The 19031-nt window shown below is 36.4% G+C and overlaps 1 protein-coding gene across 1 annotated transcript in view; it reads right to left on the bottom strand.

Moving 5' to 3' along the window:
- RXFP1 (relaxin family peptide receptor 1) overlaps positions 1 to 19031 on the bottom strand; it is a 54818-nt gene that overhangs the window by 17238 nt on the left and 18549 nt on the right. The window contains exon 2 of the mRNA XM_059845665.1: positions 11582 to 11737. Coding sequence (XP_059701648.1) covers positions 11582 to 11737 — 156 coding nt within the window. The remainder of the gene's footprint in view (positions 1 to 11581; positions 11738 to 19031) is intronic.

Raw genomic sequence — 19031 nt, 5'->3', positions numbered from 1 at the left:
CAGAAGGGTTCCTTGCACTATTACAGCCTATAATTTCTTTCCTGAAAATCTAGATGAAGGCCAAAGGAACACTGCTTTTCAGGAGAAGAAGGGACTTGGTGTAACATATTCAAGTCAGAATGTTCACGTTAAGCTCAATATGCATCTTAAAAAAAGCATGATTCCATATTACCCCTTTGGTCACTGTGCACAGATGTACTGGAACTGAGTAGTTTATGGCTATAAGAGCAAAATTTAAGAGCAAACCTTTTAGTTCCTTCCAAAGAATGGGTATTTCAAGATCTAGTGGTGCTAGAAATAACTACAGATCTGTTAGTTGCTTGTTTCTTGGAAATCTATTGCATATCTGAGACGTGTAAATTGACTGATCAGGTAGCTACTTTCCAAACAGGCTGGGAAAGGAAAGGGAACTTGCCTTTAAAAGCTGTAATTGGACTTTAGTTTTCTTAATTTGAGTCTGTCTTCTCTTCAGCTTTTAAAGCATCTCCTTTAGTGAACATGCAGCAGTAGCAGAAATGCTCCTTGGGTTGGCACTCACTAGCTGGTGAGTCAAAGCATCCGTGACAACTGAAAGCAGCACACTTTATGGATATCTACTGCAAAACAACATTGCTATGAGAATTCTCAGGATGGCTCTGCTTTGCTGGTAATTCAAGTCTCAGATTCACCTTTATGATGCACTGGCAATAGTCTTTACCCTTGCAATTTCACAGGTTAATAGTTTAGTCATACTTAAATACAATTCATCATGGACATTTCTCTATAAATCTTTATATTTAACTAAGCATTACTATAACATATACAGGCTTCAAAATAGGCAGGGAGAAATAAAAAATATTTACTTTGCAAATTTTCCCATTCTGAAATGGCTTCTCATTTTTCATGCCACATTAAAACTTGGTTGTTTTTTCCTCAGACAGGCAGGGAAACAACCTTGAAAGCATCTCCTGACACCTGCCTACAGATGAAACTGGTTTTGAGAGATGCTTGCCTCTTTGCTGTCTAAGCTGAAAAGATGTGTTATGTACTGATTAATGATAACATGAAATATTAAGTAACTTCAGGCAAACTATCCTTCATCTAGTTATTTGTTTGTTATGCATAAATTAAAAAGATGAAAAATTCAAAGCAAACATAAGTGCTTGTCTTCAGGAATTGCTCCAGTGAGAGAAAAGACAGACCTGATAAGACATTTAAGAACATTTTACTAACTTCCTCAAGAGCACCTTGCATGCTCTGATCCATTAGCAGTTTTGCCATTCTAGATCATTAAGCTAATACTCAGAAGCAGCCTAATGCATTTTGGATAAAATGAAAGGTATTGGCCAACCTACTCCTGCCTGATTAAATGCTCAAAGGAAGATCAGTTTTAGGACTGCCTGCAGCATGGAATTTGTAATTGATGAAGTGATGAGAATAGACCCTTTGTCAAGGGGCAAGTGCATTAAAACCTACTGCCCTGTAGGTGGGACCATAATGAGGTTTTCTCTACCACTGTTCCTAAATATTTAACTGGAGCACATCCATTGACTTTCATTTGTATGACTGGACTCAGCAATATGTGAGAATTCAGCATATAGAGAGAAAGTAAGATTTTTAAATAGAAACTTGGAAAAATGGTGTAAAAATAAGATTATCGTTCAAGTTTAAATTATACCAAATGAATGCTTTGCAGTCAGGAATTTAGTAGGAAAATACTCTTGGATTTTCTAATTCATTATTATGTTCATAGAAAGTGGATAGATGAGATTTTATTCCACATTTTTGTACTTTTAAAATGCCTTGTCATGTGACAAAGCATGTACAAGAGGTGACCATCGATGCATTTCACATCTGCAGAGAAAAAGGATGAGAAGTGCCTCCCACACTAACAGGAATGATGGAACAGTTTGCCACAAAGGGGAAGTTCCTCAGCATTTTTGAGGAAGTCTAGAGGCAGCTGTGTATTTTTGGGTGGCCATAAAAAATAAGGGGAAAGATTCACAGAGAAGATGAATTATTTTGTCCTGGAATCATTCCAGCTGTTTGGTCTTTCTAGTGAGTTCATTTGAAACAGTGGGCTTTTCTTATGGTACGCTATCTACTATAAAAAAGACATATCTGAATGTAATAAAACAAGTTAATAAAAATCCCTTGACCTCTAGAAATATATGCTTTGGACCAAACTTTGTGCCCAAACATGGGACAGTCTCTATTTTATCCAAGCTGTTTTGTCAAATCCTGAAAGAATTTATTGTGCAAATAACAATGTTTAGTATGACCATTTGGTGAAACCCTCAGTGGCAGGACTGTAAATCACTTTTTGTTTGTATAGACTTTAGATGAAGGTTTGTGGCCTGTTTTTATCTCTTTTGAGGTGAGGTTCTCCAAACACTTGAAGAAATGACAGGTAATAGTACTGGTTTTGAAATCCCAAATCTATCATTTGAGGGAGTACAGCTCAGATGAGAAATTACTTTTACCCTAAGCCAGTTCTAAAATAGATTATGTTGGCTGTGGTTCTGTCAAAAAAAGAGATCTGAGAAAACAAGGCATCTTCAAGTCTTCCTCTACATGGGATAAGTGAAATAAGTGGCAGAAAACTGGGTTTATCTGACTAGAGATTAATATGCTCTTTCTTACTGAAAGTTTCCAATTACCACTTCTGATGGGAATGAGAAAGAGCATGTTAATCCCGACAAACTACAGATTTGAGTAATCGTTTCAGTGACAGATCCAAGAAAGTATCATCTTTCCTCAATTAAAGACATATCTCTTTCTTAGTATGGAGCTTATGATGAGGATGCTATCTATATGACTTCCCCCTTCTCTCAGCCATGTCTTCATGGGTATTATACAGAGAAATGCTATCAGCTAAATGCATTAGCACTATAAAGAGACTCTGTGTCACCCTTTGATTCTGCCTTTGCTGTTGGTGGTCATAACCTTTGGACATATTTCTTTTTGTCAGTTGTTCAAATAAACTTTTTTTTTTGCTGAAAAGAATTACTTCAGGCTTTTCGCAAAAGATTCTTTTGGTACAAGGAAGACCCATGTCCTTCAGACAAGAAGCATTTCCTTTAAAAATATTTACAAATTAAAGAATATAATTGCCCTTTCCCATAGTGTTGAGGCATCCTGATCCAGTCTCATAACTTACAGCAAGACCAAAACCACACAGAGATTTTACAAAACAAGGACTGTGGTGCCTGGAGGGAGGGCAAGGTTGGGATGGAATTTCACTGGCTCAGTTGAAGTATCCAAGCAGAAAAATTTAAGAACTTAGAGCTGGGCACCTTATCAGTCAATTCAAAGGTAAATTACCCCAGAGCAATCTGCATGTCACTGCACATACACTGTGTCCTCTACCTGATGATTAATTAAAATCACATGTAGCTTGTCTGCTCATATGTGACAATGCAATCATAGCAAACTGGACAGGAAACAAATAAATTTGCATAAGGTTTACAGTTCTCTGGATGAACTGAAGAAGTGAAGATTACATATACAAGTTTTTTTTATGATTTTAGGGCAACTTAATTAAGCTAGTGCAACTTTTAAGAAAGCAGGCAGGTTAAAATTTCCAGAAGATAAACATCTTCTCAATGTTTAATCTTTATTCCTGTGAGACGTGCATAGAGTTTTCTAATTTTATAACAACACCTTTAATCTATATAAATTTTTCTGATTTTATATTCTGATTTTCTTGAAGTGTATTAAAATTTTAAAATTAAAATAACCTATCAGCATGAATACACCTGTAGAACCTTTAGTTTCTTGAAAGTTCCTTTGACAGTAAGCTACTACAGTGGAGAGTGGAGACCAGGAGAGACATAAGTCTAATGAAGTGCAAGTTCCTCCTAATTACCAACAATATTTAAAAATCAATGTAGCAAAATTGATTTAAAATCCTCAAAATTTCAGCAAAGCTATTCCATGTGCTGATACTTGGACATCAGAGTAAACCTTATTGTTTTGGTGCCATATACTGTGGGTAAATGGCAATGACAATAAAATTTGGCAACGTTAAAAAATTTCCATGTGAAGCTTGAAAATTCTGTGTTTTCCCAGGTATTAGTATTTTGAGTATACTATTGACTGTCAAATATTTACTTTATGCTTCACAAACAGAGTTTGCTATCTAGTCTCAAAACTGAGTAGCACCTCATACATTCAAATCCTGTATATTAAATATGATGGGAAAAATGCCATGCCAGGAAAACACAAGGCCAAGTATAACATTATTCATTAGTAGTATTAATTTGAAATATAAAAACGTCAAGGTCTTCTGCAATGTGCTGAGACAAAAATGAAATTTCTCATCCCTTATGAGCAATCCTGTAATATTAAAACATACATCTTTTGTATAGATGTTTTGAAATACCCCATAGAAATTTCGATTTCTGCTATGGAAATCTAAAAGATGATCTAATGAACCCACAGAACTGCAATAATTCTGTGTACAATTATAGAACTTCAAAGAAACACATACAAATCAGCATTACATTACACAGGTTGCTAGTATGTTTATCCTGTTGAATTTTTATTGGCCCTTTTTAAAAAAAGAGCTGCTGTGTAGTAACTTATTTCTTCAGGCAAGCCAGTCACCTGGGGACTGTGTGGCACACAGTAGCAGATGAGATCTGTGTTTTTAGAGGCAAATAGGTGCAAGAGTTCAAACAGCCACTCCCTGCCCCAGTTCTTTAGGAAACCTCTGTGTGTGATGAAGGTCTAAAAGTGAATTTACAGCTGGGGAGCGGAAGGCTGCCCTTTGTTCAGGGAACTCTTGGGGCTGAGAGCAACACAATAGTAAATACATTTAGCCAGCAAAAAACTCCTCTGGAGTCAGAAACAAATTAAATCTGCATGCCTGTTCTTGCTTCACTAGACTGGAAAAATGTGCCTATGACACTGTGATTAAAAAACAAATGCAGACACACTGCAACCATTGCCTAGCTGCCAAAAAAACAGTTTTATAGAACTATCAGCAAAATTGTCCAGAAGCCAAATTTTTAAACACTGAGGAAACTTGTGCTCTCAAAATAGCTCAGGCTACTTTGTTCCATTAACTGCTCTACATAATTAAAGATACTGCTTACAAAAAAAGATAGAATTAAACACTAGCTCATTTTTTCTTCCATTCTCCCTTTTATTATTGCTTGTATATAAAGAGTAGCCAAATGTGTAACAATAATTGCTGTTTTATAATGCCCCATTCATGGCAAAACAGTCTGTTTTGCAGAGGGGCAAGGGATTAAGGCCAATATGTGTGATTTTTATTTTGAAATGAATAAGAATTCTGGTGCTTGCATTTTTTACAATTCTTACGTTAAAATACTTTTATTCTAAGTAGGACTCATACCTGTGTTACTTGCACATACAGACTTACTCTAGAGATTTATTAGTAATAAATGAAGAACCTATATTAACAACCAGTTCTGAGATGGAGCATAAGAGCTATTCATTAGTGAGATATGACAGCAACACTAATTTTAAACGAAGAATAAACTGTACTTCCTCAACCAATTAAGTTTGAGATAAAAAGGATTGAGGCATTGATATATTAAATGTATATATCACAGACTGCATGGGAAGAGACTGTATATTATACCTGATATTTCTGTGACAAGTTGCACAACCTAGATTTCTTCACCTAAAGTAAAAATTCCCTCACTGCTAGCGCAGTGCTTCCAATCTTTTCCAGATCTATTGAGGAAGGCTGGTACATGAGTAACAAACACTGGGTTTTTGAAACATATGAGCATTTTATTAGTTTGCTAACTTAGGAAAGCTGTGATTCTTTCCTCACTGAGGACAGTGGGAGTCTCTCTGTTGATTTTAGTGGAGTCAGTCCAGGCCAGTTCTCACTGGGCTTGGCTCTGCTTCATAAGCCAGGTGTTGTGACTGAAGATATCACATCAGTCATACTGTTTGCATTTTAAATTAGAACTGAACATAACAAATCCAATAACTGTACAGATTTAAACTGCCTGTTTGTGTGCTATCAAACCCTAATGGAAGTTAGGAAAAAACTTTTAAATCTGAAAGCAGGATTATTTATAAAGGAATGAGTCCACCTTTATATACAAGGGATTTTCAGAACCTGTAGCTACAGGATGATGACACAGAGAATAGTGTCCCAGCAGTAGGGATTAATCTCAGTCTTCCAGACATATAAAATATGTTTTCAGATTGGCCAGGTAGGATGTAAAGTCCAGAGGAAAGCCCAGTACCTTTTGAAGTCTGATTTTGTTTCTATATTTTCCCCAAACTAAATTTGACAGTTGATGGGTGGTTTTGAAACAAGAAACTGGAGGTAACCTTCACTGCAATTTACTGGGAGGCTTCTCCCCCAAAACTGGCATCATATTAACAGCAGAGCTAATTTACAGTTCTGATGATCAAATTGGGCTGATCACCCAGCAGAATATATGGAATATGAGAAAAAATATTGCAACAAATTTCTTAGAAAATCAGGCAGGAAAAAAATCTCTTCAGTCTTTCACTGGTTCAAAATTTACCTACATTTAGAATTTTTGCATACTAATTTTTAATTAGTATGTTATGACTGCAAAATGGCAACTGACCCAGTGCTGTATCCAGCAGAGATAATTACACAAAAGTTGTTCAATTGAGAACTTTGCTCTTTTATCACTGCAACCAAAAGTAGGACAATTTTAGTCAGGGAAAGCTGATTCTTATCTAGGAAAAAAACTTGTTCATTCAGCCATCTAAGTAGAGGGCATATCAGAGAAATTTAAAAAAAAGAAAAAAAAAGTGTAAGATTTAAAATTTAAATCTTTAATTAGAAGCATATGAAAGAACTTTTTTGTCTGTGCTCAAAGATATTTTAGATATTTTGAAAACAGAAATAACCTTGGATAAATATTGGCAGTGTTAGATGTCTTCCTCCAAATGCATGGAGTACATTTATGTTATGATTAACTTTTCATATTTTTTTCCGATATTTTGCGTGTCAAGACTCTTCAGCAAGAGAAACACACACCTTGTAATGAGAAAACACACGTAGGCTCAGGGCAAATCTACATCATAAATATTGTTCTGTTATTTTTGCTTTGCATTAATCAATTGTTACTTTTATCTATTGTTAGTTTTGTTTTTGTTTTGTACATCAATGTGAAGGCAGAGATCTCAAAACTCTTCTTTCCATGAATTTGCACTTGGGAATACATACCTGGCATGTTTAGTATGCCACTGGACATCAAAGAGTTTGCCTAGAGATTGTTTAGACTGCATTAACAGTCATACTGCAGCAGTAATGTCATCGATGTGAGAAATATTTGTTACTTATTTTAGGAACAATTTCCATGTCAACACTTCCAGGGCATTATGTGAGCAGAATTTGTGATTATGCCTATTTATCCTTGCTCAGGTTTAAAAACGATTGCAGTGAACAGAAGTTCTAGCCCCCATCTACAAATGCCAATTAGCTACAGATTCAAACCTAACAGTAAAGAAGTGGGAAAAGCTCTTCCCTGGAAAATCAGGCAGAAGCCATTATGTTTGAAATTAAAGCCACTAGGACTAAACAATATCTGCTCTGCTTTGCCAACTTCCTCTTTAGACAAGCTTGGGCACAGAAGGATGCTGAAATTGCTCTCTCTTATTTCCCTACACATTTTGAATTTTGTAAATAGATACAAAAATAACTCCAAATGAAACATGATAGAGGCTAAATTGCCTCACAATACCTTCAGCCTAATTAAGAACTCAGTACTTTGGCAAGGATGAGCATGGAGCAGAACAGCAGAGTAAAATTTACTACTTTCTCAAGCCTAAAAAAGGAAATTCCTCAAAACCATAAGCTTTATGACAAACGACAAAACTTTAAATTATTTTTATTTAAAAATATTATTTTCATGACAGATTTGCTGAGATACTTGCTTCCTCTTGGTGGACCATGCTTTCGAGTTCAAAAGGTGCGATTACATTTTCCATGCACATTTAAGATTATCCAGCCACAGTTCAAGCAGAGCCTCCCATCACTGCAGACATGATAAATTGCCAGCTGCCTCCTCTTATTGCAGTTTACTACATTGCCTCAAGCTCTTCCCCATTAGGGTATAGCACACAGTATTTTATTGATTTTGGAAAGCAGGCTAGGTGGCAAAGGCATGAATTTTCAAAGATGAGTGGCTTCACTCTAGTGTGAAATATCAGCTACAATTCATTCCTTTCCAGAAGTGGAAGAAATGCTGAAGAAGAGCTAGGATACCCACACCCTGAGGTTAAGCACTGACACAGCATTCTGAGTCTGTTCCCAACTCTACCTATGATCCCAATTTGGGATCTTCACTACACTGGACCTTATTTTTATGTTTATTATTTGGAAGTGGAAAGGAGGGTGGAAGTGAAAGAAGAAGCAGAATTGAAGAGGGTATCACAAAACCAAACTTTGTGTGCCTGAACTGGACAATGAGCAGTGATCACAGCACATTTGAAAACACATGTTTCAGGATTTGGTTAATTTGAAATATTCATAATCATGTTTTGCTGTTACCGGGCACACAGTGCCTTAAACAAGATTAATACTGCAAATAATCTCTGGGACTTCAGCAACAATTTCTTACAACAATAATTTCTAACAAATACAATCTTACAAAGATTACAACTATAATTTCCTTATAGAAATAGAATGGGGAATGAGACAAATTTGTTCACTAAAAGAAGAAAGGAACCACTAGAAGATAGTTGGAGTGAAACATCTAATGACAAATTTTGCTTTGTGTTTCCATGCTATCTAGCTGGTTTTACTACACACTTAAGCTATGCTTTACCATTACTGTTAGTGAAACAGTTGGTTTACCTAGCTTTGTTTGAAATACATGCACTGAAAAAGAAAAAAGAGGGGGGTATTTTTGACCTGCTTTGAGGGTCTTCATAGATTTTTTTCCTCCCACAATTGTTGGGTTGAATCCTGTAGACTGGTCACCTCAAAATTCCTCACATTAATGCAAAAGTGCTCAGGAATTGAAAAGCTGAGCTATTAAATTAGATCACCTCATACATAAGATTAAAAATTCCATGGTGCTGAACGAAACAACAACTACACAGGCATAATTTCCAAGAGCAATGACTTTAACCGAAAACTAGTTGTAAATTTAAAAAAAATGGGGAGAAGGTGCCAGCTATAACTACTGGCATGAGGCAGGCATCCTGAAGTGATCCTAGGAAGGGCAGGGGAAAAAGAAAAGACATCTGGTTTCTCTGTCTCAGGAACATTGAGGCCTCTTTTCTTGTATTTTAAGCAAGATGAATAATCAAAATCAGAGTTACCCCACAAAGATCTCCCCACTTCCTATGTGTGGAGTCATTGCAGAAAATCTCCTCAGAACATTCCATATACTCAGACAAGGAAGTGACTCTTTAACTGTACAACAAAGAATGACTGCAATACCAATTTTTGAGAAAACATTCCTGCTGAATATGACACTAATGCATTTCTAAGTGAGAAGAGAGGGGTCAAGATATGAGAAAAACATGAGCAGCATAGTTTTTCCCTGTAGATCCATACAATGACTCTTCATCTTTTGTAATTTAGGTTTTCAAAAATCAAGGCTAGCTCATTCTTGAATTACACAGAAGAAGATTCAATATCACAGCTGAATTGTTTTGCATGTTCATTTCTATAGAAGAACACTAAGGCATTGCTAAGGACTTTTTTATTCATTGCTTCAGGGTTCAGTATTAAATCACTTCTTGCAGCACTGTCCCTGCTCACTGACAACCCATGTTACTTCTAATAGAATTTTTGAAATTGGTTATTCATAATCCAAGAATATCTCAGTTCTGTGTCAGTAATAAGATGAGATGCAAAGAGCTCTTTGATTAATGGTCTCAATGATCTTATATTTATTTTCCTGCCTAAAAAATTCTATGATCCTATACTGTCTTGTACCTCCCATTACAAAACTGTGTATATCCTAATTATTAACATACCAAGCTGTATCTTTTAGCAAGTCCCTGTATGTATGACTTTGTGGTATTATACAGAAATGAAATACGGATAAAACAACTGTTTATTGTCCTTGGACTTCTTAAACATGAGAGGGCATCATCATTGGCAATTCCTGCTACTGTAGGTCAAGATGACCACAGAAAAAACAGAGCAAGCCATTTTTGTTCAGGATTTTGATTATTTACAACACAAAGTAGGTTTAGACCACCAACAAATGGTATAAAACTACAAAATGGTGCAGGTTCCTTATATGGGATTAGAATTTAAAATCACTTTCATATGGAATAAGACCCTGCAATTGCATAGGTATAATAATAAGATACTTCTCATAGGTGCACAAATCAGCTTCACATGCAATGAGAACAACTACTTTCAAATCCTCCTTGACTTTACTGAGAGTGTTGGTGAAAAATACCTTTACCATATTTTGTTTGAAATTTCTTTCACAAAATTTCTTTAGCTATAGATAGCATGGAATTTTCACGTAATATTTTAATTCTTCGCAGTCCTCCCTCCCAGATCTGATGGCCTGGATCCCAGACGTCTGGGACAGACAAACAGTTCAGCTGCTTGGCTCTGGGGGCTGGAGGCAGGTTATGGGGCAGGGCATGGTGCACCTGGCTGTCCTCCATGGCTACAGAAAAATTAGGAAGAAGGAGGAAGCCTACTTCCCCCATCAGCAGCTCTGGAGAGCACCTCTGAAATATCCAGGCTGTAAGTAAGGTGGCAATAACAGTAAATAAAACGTGCTAGGGTCGATTTTCTCTCTCTGTGGTCTTAGCTCACAACTAAATGGTGAAGCTCTCTCCTCACAGAACACAGGGGCCCCTTTCCAGACTATCCCAGGTCTGTGCCACCTCTGAGCTGTGTCCAAACACTGCATGGGAGATGCTGCTCAGCACAGACAAGAGCTCTGCCAGGACCATGCTCACAAAGAAGCAGCATGAACAGATGAGTGCCCATACAAAGCCGTTCCTGGTTTGCAGTAGAGGTAAAGCCAAAGCCCACAAGCCAAGTCTAGATTGCAGCTACCATCCAGAGGGGCTAGGAGTGACAAGGATCAAAGCAGCATGCACAAGTGACCTGACTATGTGTATGCCCTGGGATTTTTACATTTCCAACCACCAAAGCCTGCTGGTAGAGCAGCTTGCACAGTACACTTACAGATGCACACATTTCTCTCAAATTAGGGCATAAATAATTCCAGGAAAACCTTGAAAATTCTTCTAAATTATGCTTCCCGCATTAAGTCGCATTAAGCTTTTCATAAATTCTGTTGGAGCACGCATCTATCTCTCCTCAGCAACAGTCTTTGATAGATCACATACATCCATTTGTAGACATCAAAATGACATGTACAAAGAAGTTCAAAGCAGGGAAAAAATTGGATACTGATAATTGATACCAGATAGAAAGAAAAATGTGGCCCATTCTTCTTTCCCTAGCGAATGGTTTGCTAAGGAAAGAGGGTGGCTTTATCAACTAAAGCTGGCCTGCTGCATCCTCTGCAAAGCAGGTGGCTTTCCTCCTGCTGACACTCCACAGCCTCCTGTTTGGTGTGAGCACTGCCTGGGTTTCAGTGCCTACAGGAGTCAGACACAAAGCAAAGTCGCAGCCACGTACCGCAGTTGTCTTCGTCAGCCCGATTCCCGCAGTCATCCTCACCATTGCAGTGCAGCTGTTGGGGCAAACACTTTGTGATATTGCCACATGGAAAGTAGCCCAGGGGGCACCTGGTGCCAGCTCCAGAAACATGATCTTCCAAAGAGTCACAGATGACTAAATAGGAAGAGAAAAATGTGTTTATTTTATGACGTGTTTAAAGGTATTTAAAGATATTATGCCTTTGTAAGTACTCATTTACATTGGAATGTGAATATCAAGCAACAAAAATGTATTAATTCAATGGACATGAAATTAAAAACAGTATATGAAGTACTTGTTAAACTTGGCAAAAATGTTTTATATTGCTAGCTAATTAAAATTTCATTTGATATAAAGCAAACAGGTAATTCTCAAACAGGTAATTCCTCCCTATTCTTCCTCAGAATAAGATCAAAATTAATACAAATGACCTAAGGCTACCATTTTAAAAGATTTTTTCACCATTTATTATAACAATATACCAGATAAGTTAGAGGTATTCCTGCCTATGGAAGAGTGGTTGGAACTAGATGATCTTTAGGGTCCCTTCCAACCCAAACCATTCTATGACATTAATTTGTGTTGAAATTTTAGACCCAGATAGAAAAGCCCCTTTATACAAAGTCAGATCTACATATGTTTGATTGTATTCCAATTTTAAAGAAACTAATTGGTGTAAATGGATCAAGTATCAAAAACAAGGCAATTAGGATGAAATCCACAACACAGTTTTGCTGAAAATTTAGTAAGACATCATGAAGGTGCCAGTTATGAATCCTTCAGAAGGGCTGACAGTCTGATCCAAAAACTGTGGACATGTCAGTCAGAATAGATCAGTGTGAAGTTTAGATACACAGGTGCTGTTCCGCTGAGCCCACAGAGAACACAGAGCTTCATTCAAGTGGTGCTGAGGGGAAAGGTAGAGGGATGCTGGTGAGGGACAGCCAGGGCAGCTGGAGGACTCTGCCTGTCCTCTGTTCTTCAGTTCTCTGTGCTGCAGCAGCTGCAATCTCCCACATCTGCAGATGCATGATGCCTTACCAGTCCCACCAGTGCACCTGAGGGACAAATTCTGCCATCACCATTTTTTCCCCCAAAAAAGCATGACTTAACTACTGCTTCTGTAATGGACTGCAGGATGTCAAGTCAGATTTCTTGTTGTACCAGACCAGCTTCTTCCCAAGAGAATTCTATGAGAGGGTTTAAAATTACACTAGAATTGAATTTGTTCAGTCCACAATATGTTGGAAATGGAGAAAAGAATCATCAGGACAGAACACTATCCAGTGTTCTTCACTTCCAAATCTTCACTAAATCTACCTAGTACCTTTCTGCAAGGGTCTGCTAACTTAATTTTTAAAGCACTTTAAGAAATGAGTATCACTTTCTTATTAGAGCTACCATTTAACTTAATGCATAGTGTTACAAAAAAATCCCAAAAATCAAATACAGATTTTATTTTAAATTTCATTGTGATCTTAGAACACTTCAAATACTCTCTAAAAACTTTATCAACTGTGATGTGATGCTTGTTCAGATAGTAAACTGCTAATTCTGAATCATGCAACTATTTTTCCAGGCTATTTTCAAAGACAAAGTACAAATCTTTCACACAACTTTCCCAGATTAACAAGGAATGTTCTTGGAAAGTATCTGATTTTTTGCACTCATTTTTCTCTTGGACTTAGAGAAGTCACCTGAAATTCAATAAATTACTTCAGATTCATAAAAAATCCCTTCTGGAAGAACTTCCTTCCAGTTAAGCCCATGACAATGTTTAAAACTCTGAAAAATTGGAATGTAAAAGCTGTAGCAGCAGAAAACGGAGATAAATATCCTCTATATGTACAGAATTATCCTTGCTGTCAGAAGCATCCTGCATTGAAAATCTTATATTCCAGCTAACCACCACTGAATGATTTAGAAAAGTTGATTTGCTTTTATTCACAACTATTTAACCCATGCAATTACTCAACGACCACAAGCTTCTTAAGATTTTGTGCATAGGTACCAAAAATAAAGCTACATCCTAGTCACAGGGTGAATTCACACTTGCATATGGTTCATAAATTTCTCTGCTGCTCAGTGCTTGTATCCAGAACATTGTGATTAACTCGTTCCACCCAAAAAGAAGTAGCAAGAAAAGCTTATGTAGGCATATTGGTAAGCAAACAGTGTATGTGTTCTTCTTAGAGTCTTAAGTCTCTTAGCAAAAGCTGAGCAGGCAACTGAGGCTCCCTTAAGAGCAGTTACCTGTTACAATCTGAGTACCATTGGTAAGAGACACCAGTATGGAAAAAAACACCATAAATGAAAACATCCCAAACAGACCATCAAAAAACCTCACACATTTTGTCCAGTTTTTTATCCTACACGCTGGAGACCTATTTAGACTGATCTGAACCTCCTGCTTAAAGGGGCTGATCTCCATGCAATTTTAATTTCAAATGAAAGCATTTATCTTCTCACAGTACCATTCCATGGAATTTCAAAGCATGTTCCAAAAAATTATTATTTATTATTCAAATAATATTAATCCCTGAACTAATAATGAATTTGCTGTTGCATTTTAGAAATCTGTACTTTGCCACAAAGAATAAGTCCCTCATGATGTTCAGTGTTTTGAATTCTCAGTACATTTATAGCCTTGATGATATCTATTCTGAATCTCTGCATTATTCACTTGTGCTATGTTGGATTACCCTGGCATGTAAATATCTGCCTGTGAAAAGAGACAACACAGCTTCAAAACTCAACAACTTCATCCCCGTTATAAAATCAGTGAAAGCACTGGTCTTTGTCCACTGACTTGTTAACATCACTTTGTTTATGCAAAAAAAGACAGAAGTTTGGACTCTGCTCATTGCAGGAGACTTATGCCTGGAAAAGCCCCCAGTTCTCTGGGGAAATATTTGGTAAAGCTGACGAAGGTAGACAGGAGATAAGACAGTAAAAACTGTTGCAAAATGCTAGATAATATTCAAACAATTATCTGTCGGATTGAGGAAATTAAATTTTGGTCTTTTATGTGAGGAAAATGGATAAAGATAGCAATGCAACAACAGCAATTAAAAATTATGGTTATTGTTTTGCAAATACAGACTTCACTGACATTGCAGTTCACCATGACAAGATAATGATCTATCACTCCATCTTTGTGATGTGGTATTAAAGTTGTTGGCTTTTCTACATTTGATTGATTTTCCACCATGAAAAAATTGAACCACTCTTCTCATATCTTGTTTGTTCTGTTTTTTTAGCAGCTGCAAGAAGATGAAAAGGGATAAACCTGTGACAGACTTGCTTATCAGAAGGTTTGTTTTTACAGATACTGGTTAAAGGAGTCTCTTCTTTATATACCTCGTAGGAAAATCATCTCCTACTTCCTGTGACATAAGAGATAATTGCATACCTTGCAGCTATTCTGTTCCAGAAAATTTCTTTTTATAATGTTAGGCATAAATATTAAAATATTTGCAATGTTTCAAGAAAAAGAGAAAAGAAATAGGTGAACTGGTATCAGTACAAAAAGCAAAACCACAAAAAACTTCTTTCTGACTCCTGTCTGAATACAGAAAAATATTCTACTTAGCAGTGTGTTCACGATACTGCAAATGAAATATTTCTGACTGTTGTGTATTTAGGGTCCCCTGCAATCTTCCAGATTAATCCCAAATTTTCAAAAAGAAAAAGAGAATTTCTGTTGAGCACTTTTTAAGCTTGTCCAGACTGGCTGCTTTGAGGCGCTTATTGCTAAAAGACGCGTGCGGTGAGGAGGAAAGTGGAGGATTTTCCTGCTTGTCTTTAAATACCTGACTGAGTTAACTCTGCTTTCCTTTGCTAAAGGAATAAGCATGAGTTGGGTTGTCATCTAGTAACTATGATAAGGCTTTTTAGTCTGTTGCATGGACGCAGAATCACTGGGGAAAGAACATGACAGCCCCTCTTTAAACAGTCATAAAATGAAATCGAAAGAAGGAACGCATTTGGGAAAGCCAAGAACATGATGTTCCCAGGACAACATGGATTGGCTTCCAACAGAATTGATTAATTAGGGTTGCTAGTTTTGTGCATTCTTTGAAATACAGGGATTGGGTCACAAGTGCTGTTTGAAAAACCAAATAAGGCCCATGTGCACTATAAGAACACAGACTTAAGAGTTGTAGGTTCCGAAAAAGACGCGAGGATGATTCCGTAAAGGGAACAGCTCTGGGCTGATGGGACTGAGCCATGAGCACTGAAACTAACCAAGGCATTACTCATGGCTTGGTACCCACTAGTCACACCAGTCTCCACTGTGTCACATATAGGTTCAAATAAAGGCATTTCATAATATCAGGAAAATATTTTTGTGTTTTCAAGAATTTGAGTCATGTGAAGTCCAGTGTCATGAATCCAAAATGACTCATGAGTTCCATCAGCCAAATAAGCTAATTTGTTTTTCCTCACTTAAAGTGAGTTAGCACTTCAAAATGGTTGAGGAAATCCAACTGCTTTTTAAAAAGGCTCCTTAGAAGCCAAGAACTGAAAAATGATTATGGTACTGAAGAATCCACCCTGTACTTTTCTGATGGGAAATTATTTTACCTACAAAAGCCCAAGTTCTTCAAATGCACTCATGCAAAACCAGTGGCACTTTTCCACTCTTACATAACTTCTTTTAGTGTCTGTACCTCTAGACACAGTGGGAGATGTGCTGGAGAAACAGAAGACTGAAAATATTCTTGCTTGGATACAGAATGTTTTGTTCTAATAAAACAGAATCAACTCAGAAAATATTGAAGTTAAAATCGATTTCACCTGTAATTTTTGTGCTAGCTTGAATACTTAAAGCTGACAGTTGATTAAAAAATATCCTGTTCTGCTGAATGGTAAATTAAGGGCATATGAAATGGCTTTGGAAAACATTTAGCATAACATAGAACAGGTCCCATAGGCCTATTACCTTCATTTGTAAGATGAATCATCAGAAAAAGGTTTTAAAAGTTTACAACTATGAATTACTTTACCTCACAAGACGTTTAATTAATTATTAACAAAGAATAGAAGTGACTAGTGACTGACTAGCTTTGATCAGATGCATTTGAATCACCAAATGACAGAAAACAAGATACAATAACTTAAAAATATATTTTTAAAAAATAATTTGTGGTCTGAATTTAACCATTACAACAATATGTAGAAGTGAATGAAGAGATGGAGTTCATTGTTAGATTAATTTTCCTGGTTTTGTTCAGAATTTTCAGCTTTTCCCACTAAACATGGGATTTTTGAGTAATATATGACCAAGACGAGGATGAAGTTAGTCCATCAGGTTTAAGGATAGAAATAAAAAGTTAACTTCTGCATAATTTCATTTAACTTACTATAAATTTATCAGTAAGAATGCTTTCTTTTTTTTTTTATCGTGTAATTTTATACAGACTCTCCTAAAATTTTCTTTTAGAAAAAGCTTTCTAGTGATATCTGGGAAAATGTAACAGGAATCTCACATTATTAAATGTCAATAAAACTAAAATTTAAACTTTCCATAAATAGCATATTGAAAATAGATTCCAGTTTCATGCAAGAACAAACCAGAGTTTATACACTTGTACTTTAGTGTTGTTAATGTACACACACCTGGGGTAACACCTTGGGCAAAATTTGTATATCAAAATTGATCTTGATCTAGTAGCAATAGATTCTTTGGCATTAATCCTTGAGACAAAGTGTCTGTGGCTTAAAGGATTTAAATATCTGTACAGGACACTCACAGAAGTGCAATCAAGCTGCTATCACCACACTGCCTTTTCCGTAGTTTGTGCCTCTGCTTTGGCAGTTGTCCATCTCTGAAGCCCATAACATTTTCTAAATGTACATATTGCATACACATTGTATTTTTAATTCTAGGTTTGATTGGGTGCAGGTGACACAGTATCATTTATTCAGTATGACAGATTCATTTCTGAAACACTAGAATTTTTTGAATATTTAGCTATTACGCTTGCAACCAGACATACACTTTCTGTTTTATTGCATTACACTTATCTTTAGCAAACTATATTACATGTCACTCTAGGAATATGTAGTACTTGAACTACACAACTAAGTTTATATTTGCTTCCATTAAACACAATATAGTGAAATGGATTTTAGCAGAAATTTTGCATATATAATGACTCCTGCATGCTAATCTGGTAATTATCTTGGATTTTAATTTCATAAAGTACCTTCATATCTTGCTGTGGATTACACAATGTTTTCATTTCAGAAGCATTTTCCAAAGCAGAAGATTTGTGCTATCTTATTTGAAAATGTCACCTTCAATCTCAGAAAAACATCACTAGTTATCAGGTATGCCACAGATAATTCAGTCTAATTAATGCAGTTATGGGGTTGGAAGATCCTTGCTGTCTAACTGCCAGATAAATCCACTCCAGGGCTGGAAACTGCCAGTAGAACAACTCAGACTGGTGACATGGCACATTGCCACAGCGTTTGGCTTTTATACCTTTCATTAATTTGTTGTTTTGTCCTGATTGCACAGAACTTAGAATAAGTGCTTAAAGAACTGAAATTCTTTGCTTAAAGCCCCCTCAAATGTTGTAGGGCTTTCTCAGAGGATGAGAGTTCAGCATAATACCTAAGAAGACACAAATTATTGAACAGAGCCAAACCTTCTTATTGCTCCACTTCCCCTCTTCTTTCTCTCCCCAAATAAACAGAATTTAAATGATATCTGACTATTATTTCTGTTTAGAAAAAAGTTCTAGCTCCATACTCTGACACGATTTTCCAATAGAAAATATATCAAGGTAAGCTTTCCTTTTGCCCCTGTGTTTTTTGCCTCAGTGTCACTCCTCAATTTCACTAATTTCTTTTTCACAGCAGAGCAATATCAATTGAAAGCTGGCCACATGAAACACTGGGGTTTTGTTCAAATGGTGTTAGGTATTGAGTAGAAATGAAGGCACCAATCCAAATGTGTTAAATACACTGCACTAGTCAGTACCATCCCACCTGGAAGGCCTGGAAAGGGAAGGGTTAGCTATCAAAATAAGAGAAACTGCTCTCCCAGGAGTTAATTCTATCTCACAACCACTACGGAGTTTGTTTGGCCTGGTTCTTTGAGCTCCAAAGAGAAAAGAATTTTGTTGCAAGTAATTTTCCCCCCCTCATTTGAAATGCAGAATTTATGAGATAATGATTTAAACACATATAATTAAAAAAAAAAAAGTAGCCAATAGAAAAAAATCTCTGAAGTTTCATACCTGGAATGGCATTTTGGATGTTTCATAACGCTAGGGTAAAAGATTTCTTCTACTGCAGTATTTGCCAGGTATCTTACAATTATTTACTATCTTGATAATTATTTATTTATGGTATCTTATAACACAGTAGTATGGTAATGAATGTTCTTTATTTTTTAAAATCTGAGCAATCCAAT

Source organism: Haemorhous mexicanus, chromosome 4, assembly GCF_027477595.1.
Source record: "Haemorhous mexicanus isolate bHaeMex1 chromosome 4, bHaeMex1.pri, whole genome shotgun sequence".
NCBI lineage: Eukaryota > Metazoa > Chordata > Aves > Passeriformes > Fringillidae > Haemorhous > Haemorhous mexicanus.
The sequence above is the reverse complement of the archived record's forward strand: the minus strand, read 5'-3'. Positions and strand labels throughout refer to the sequence as shown.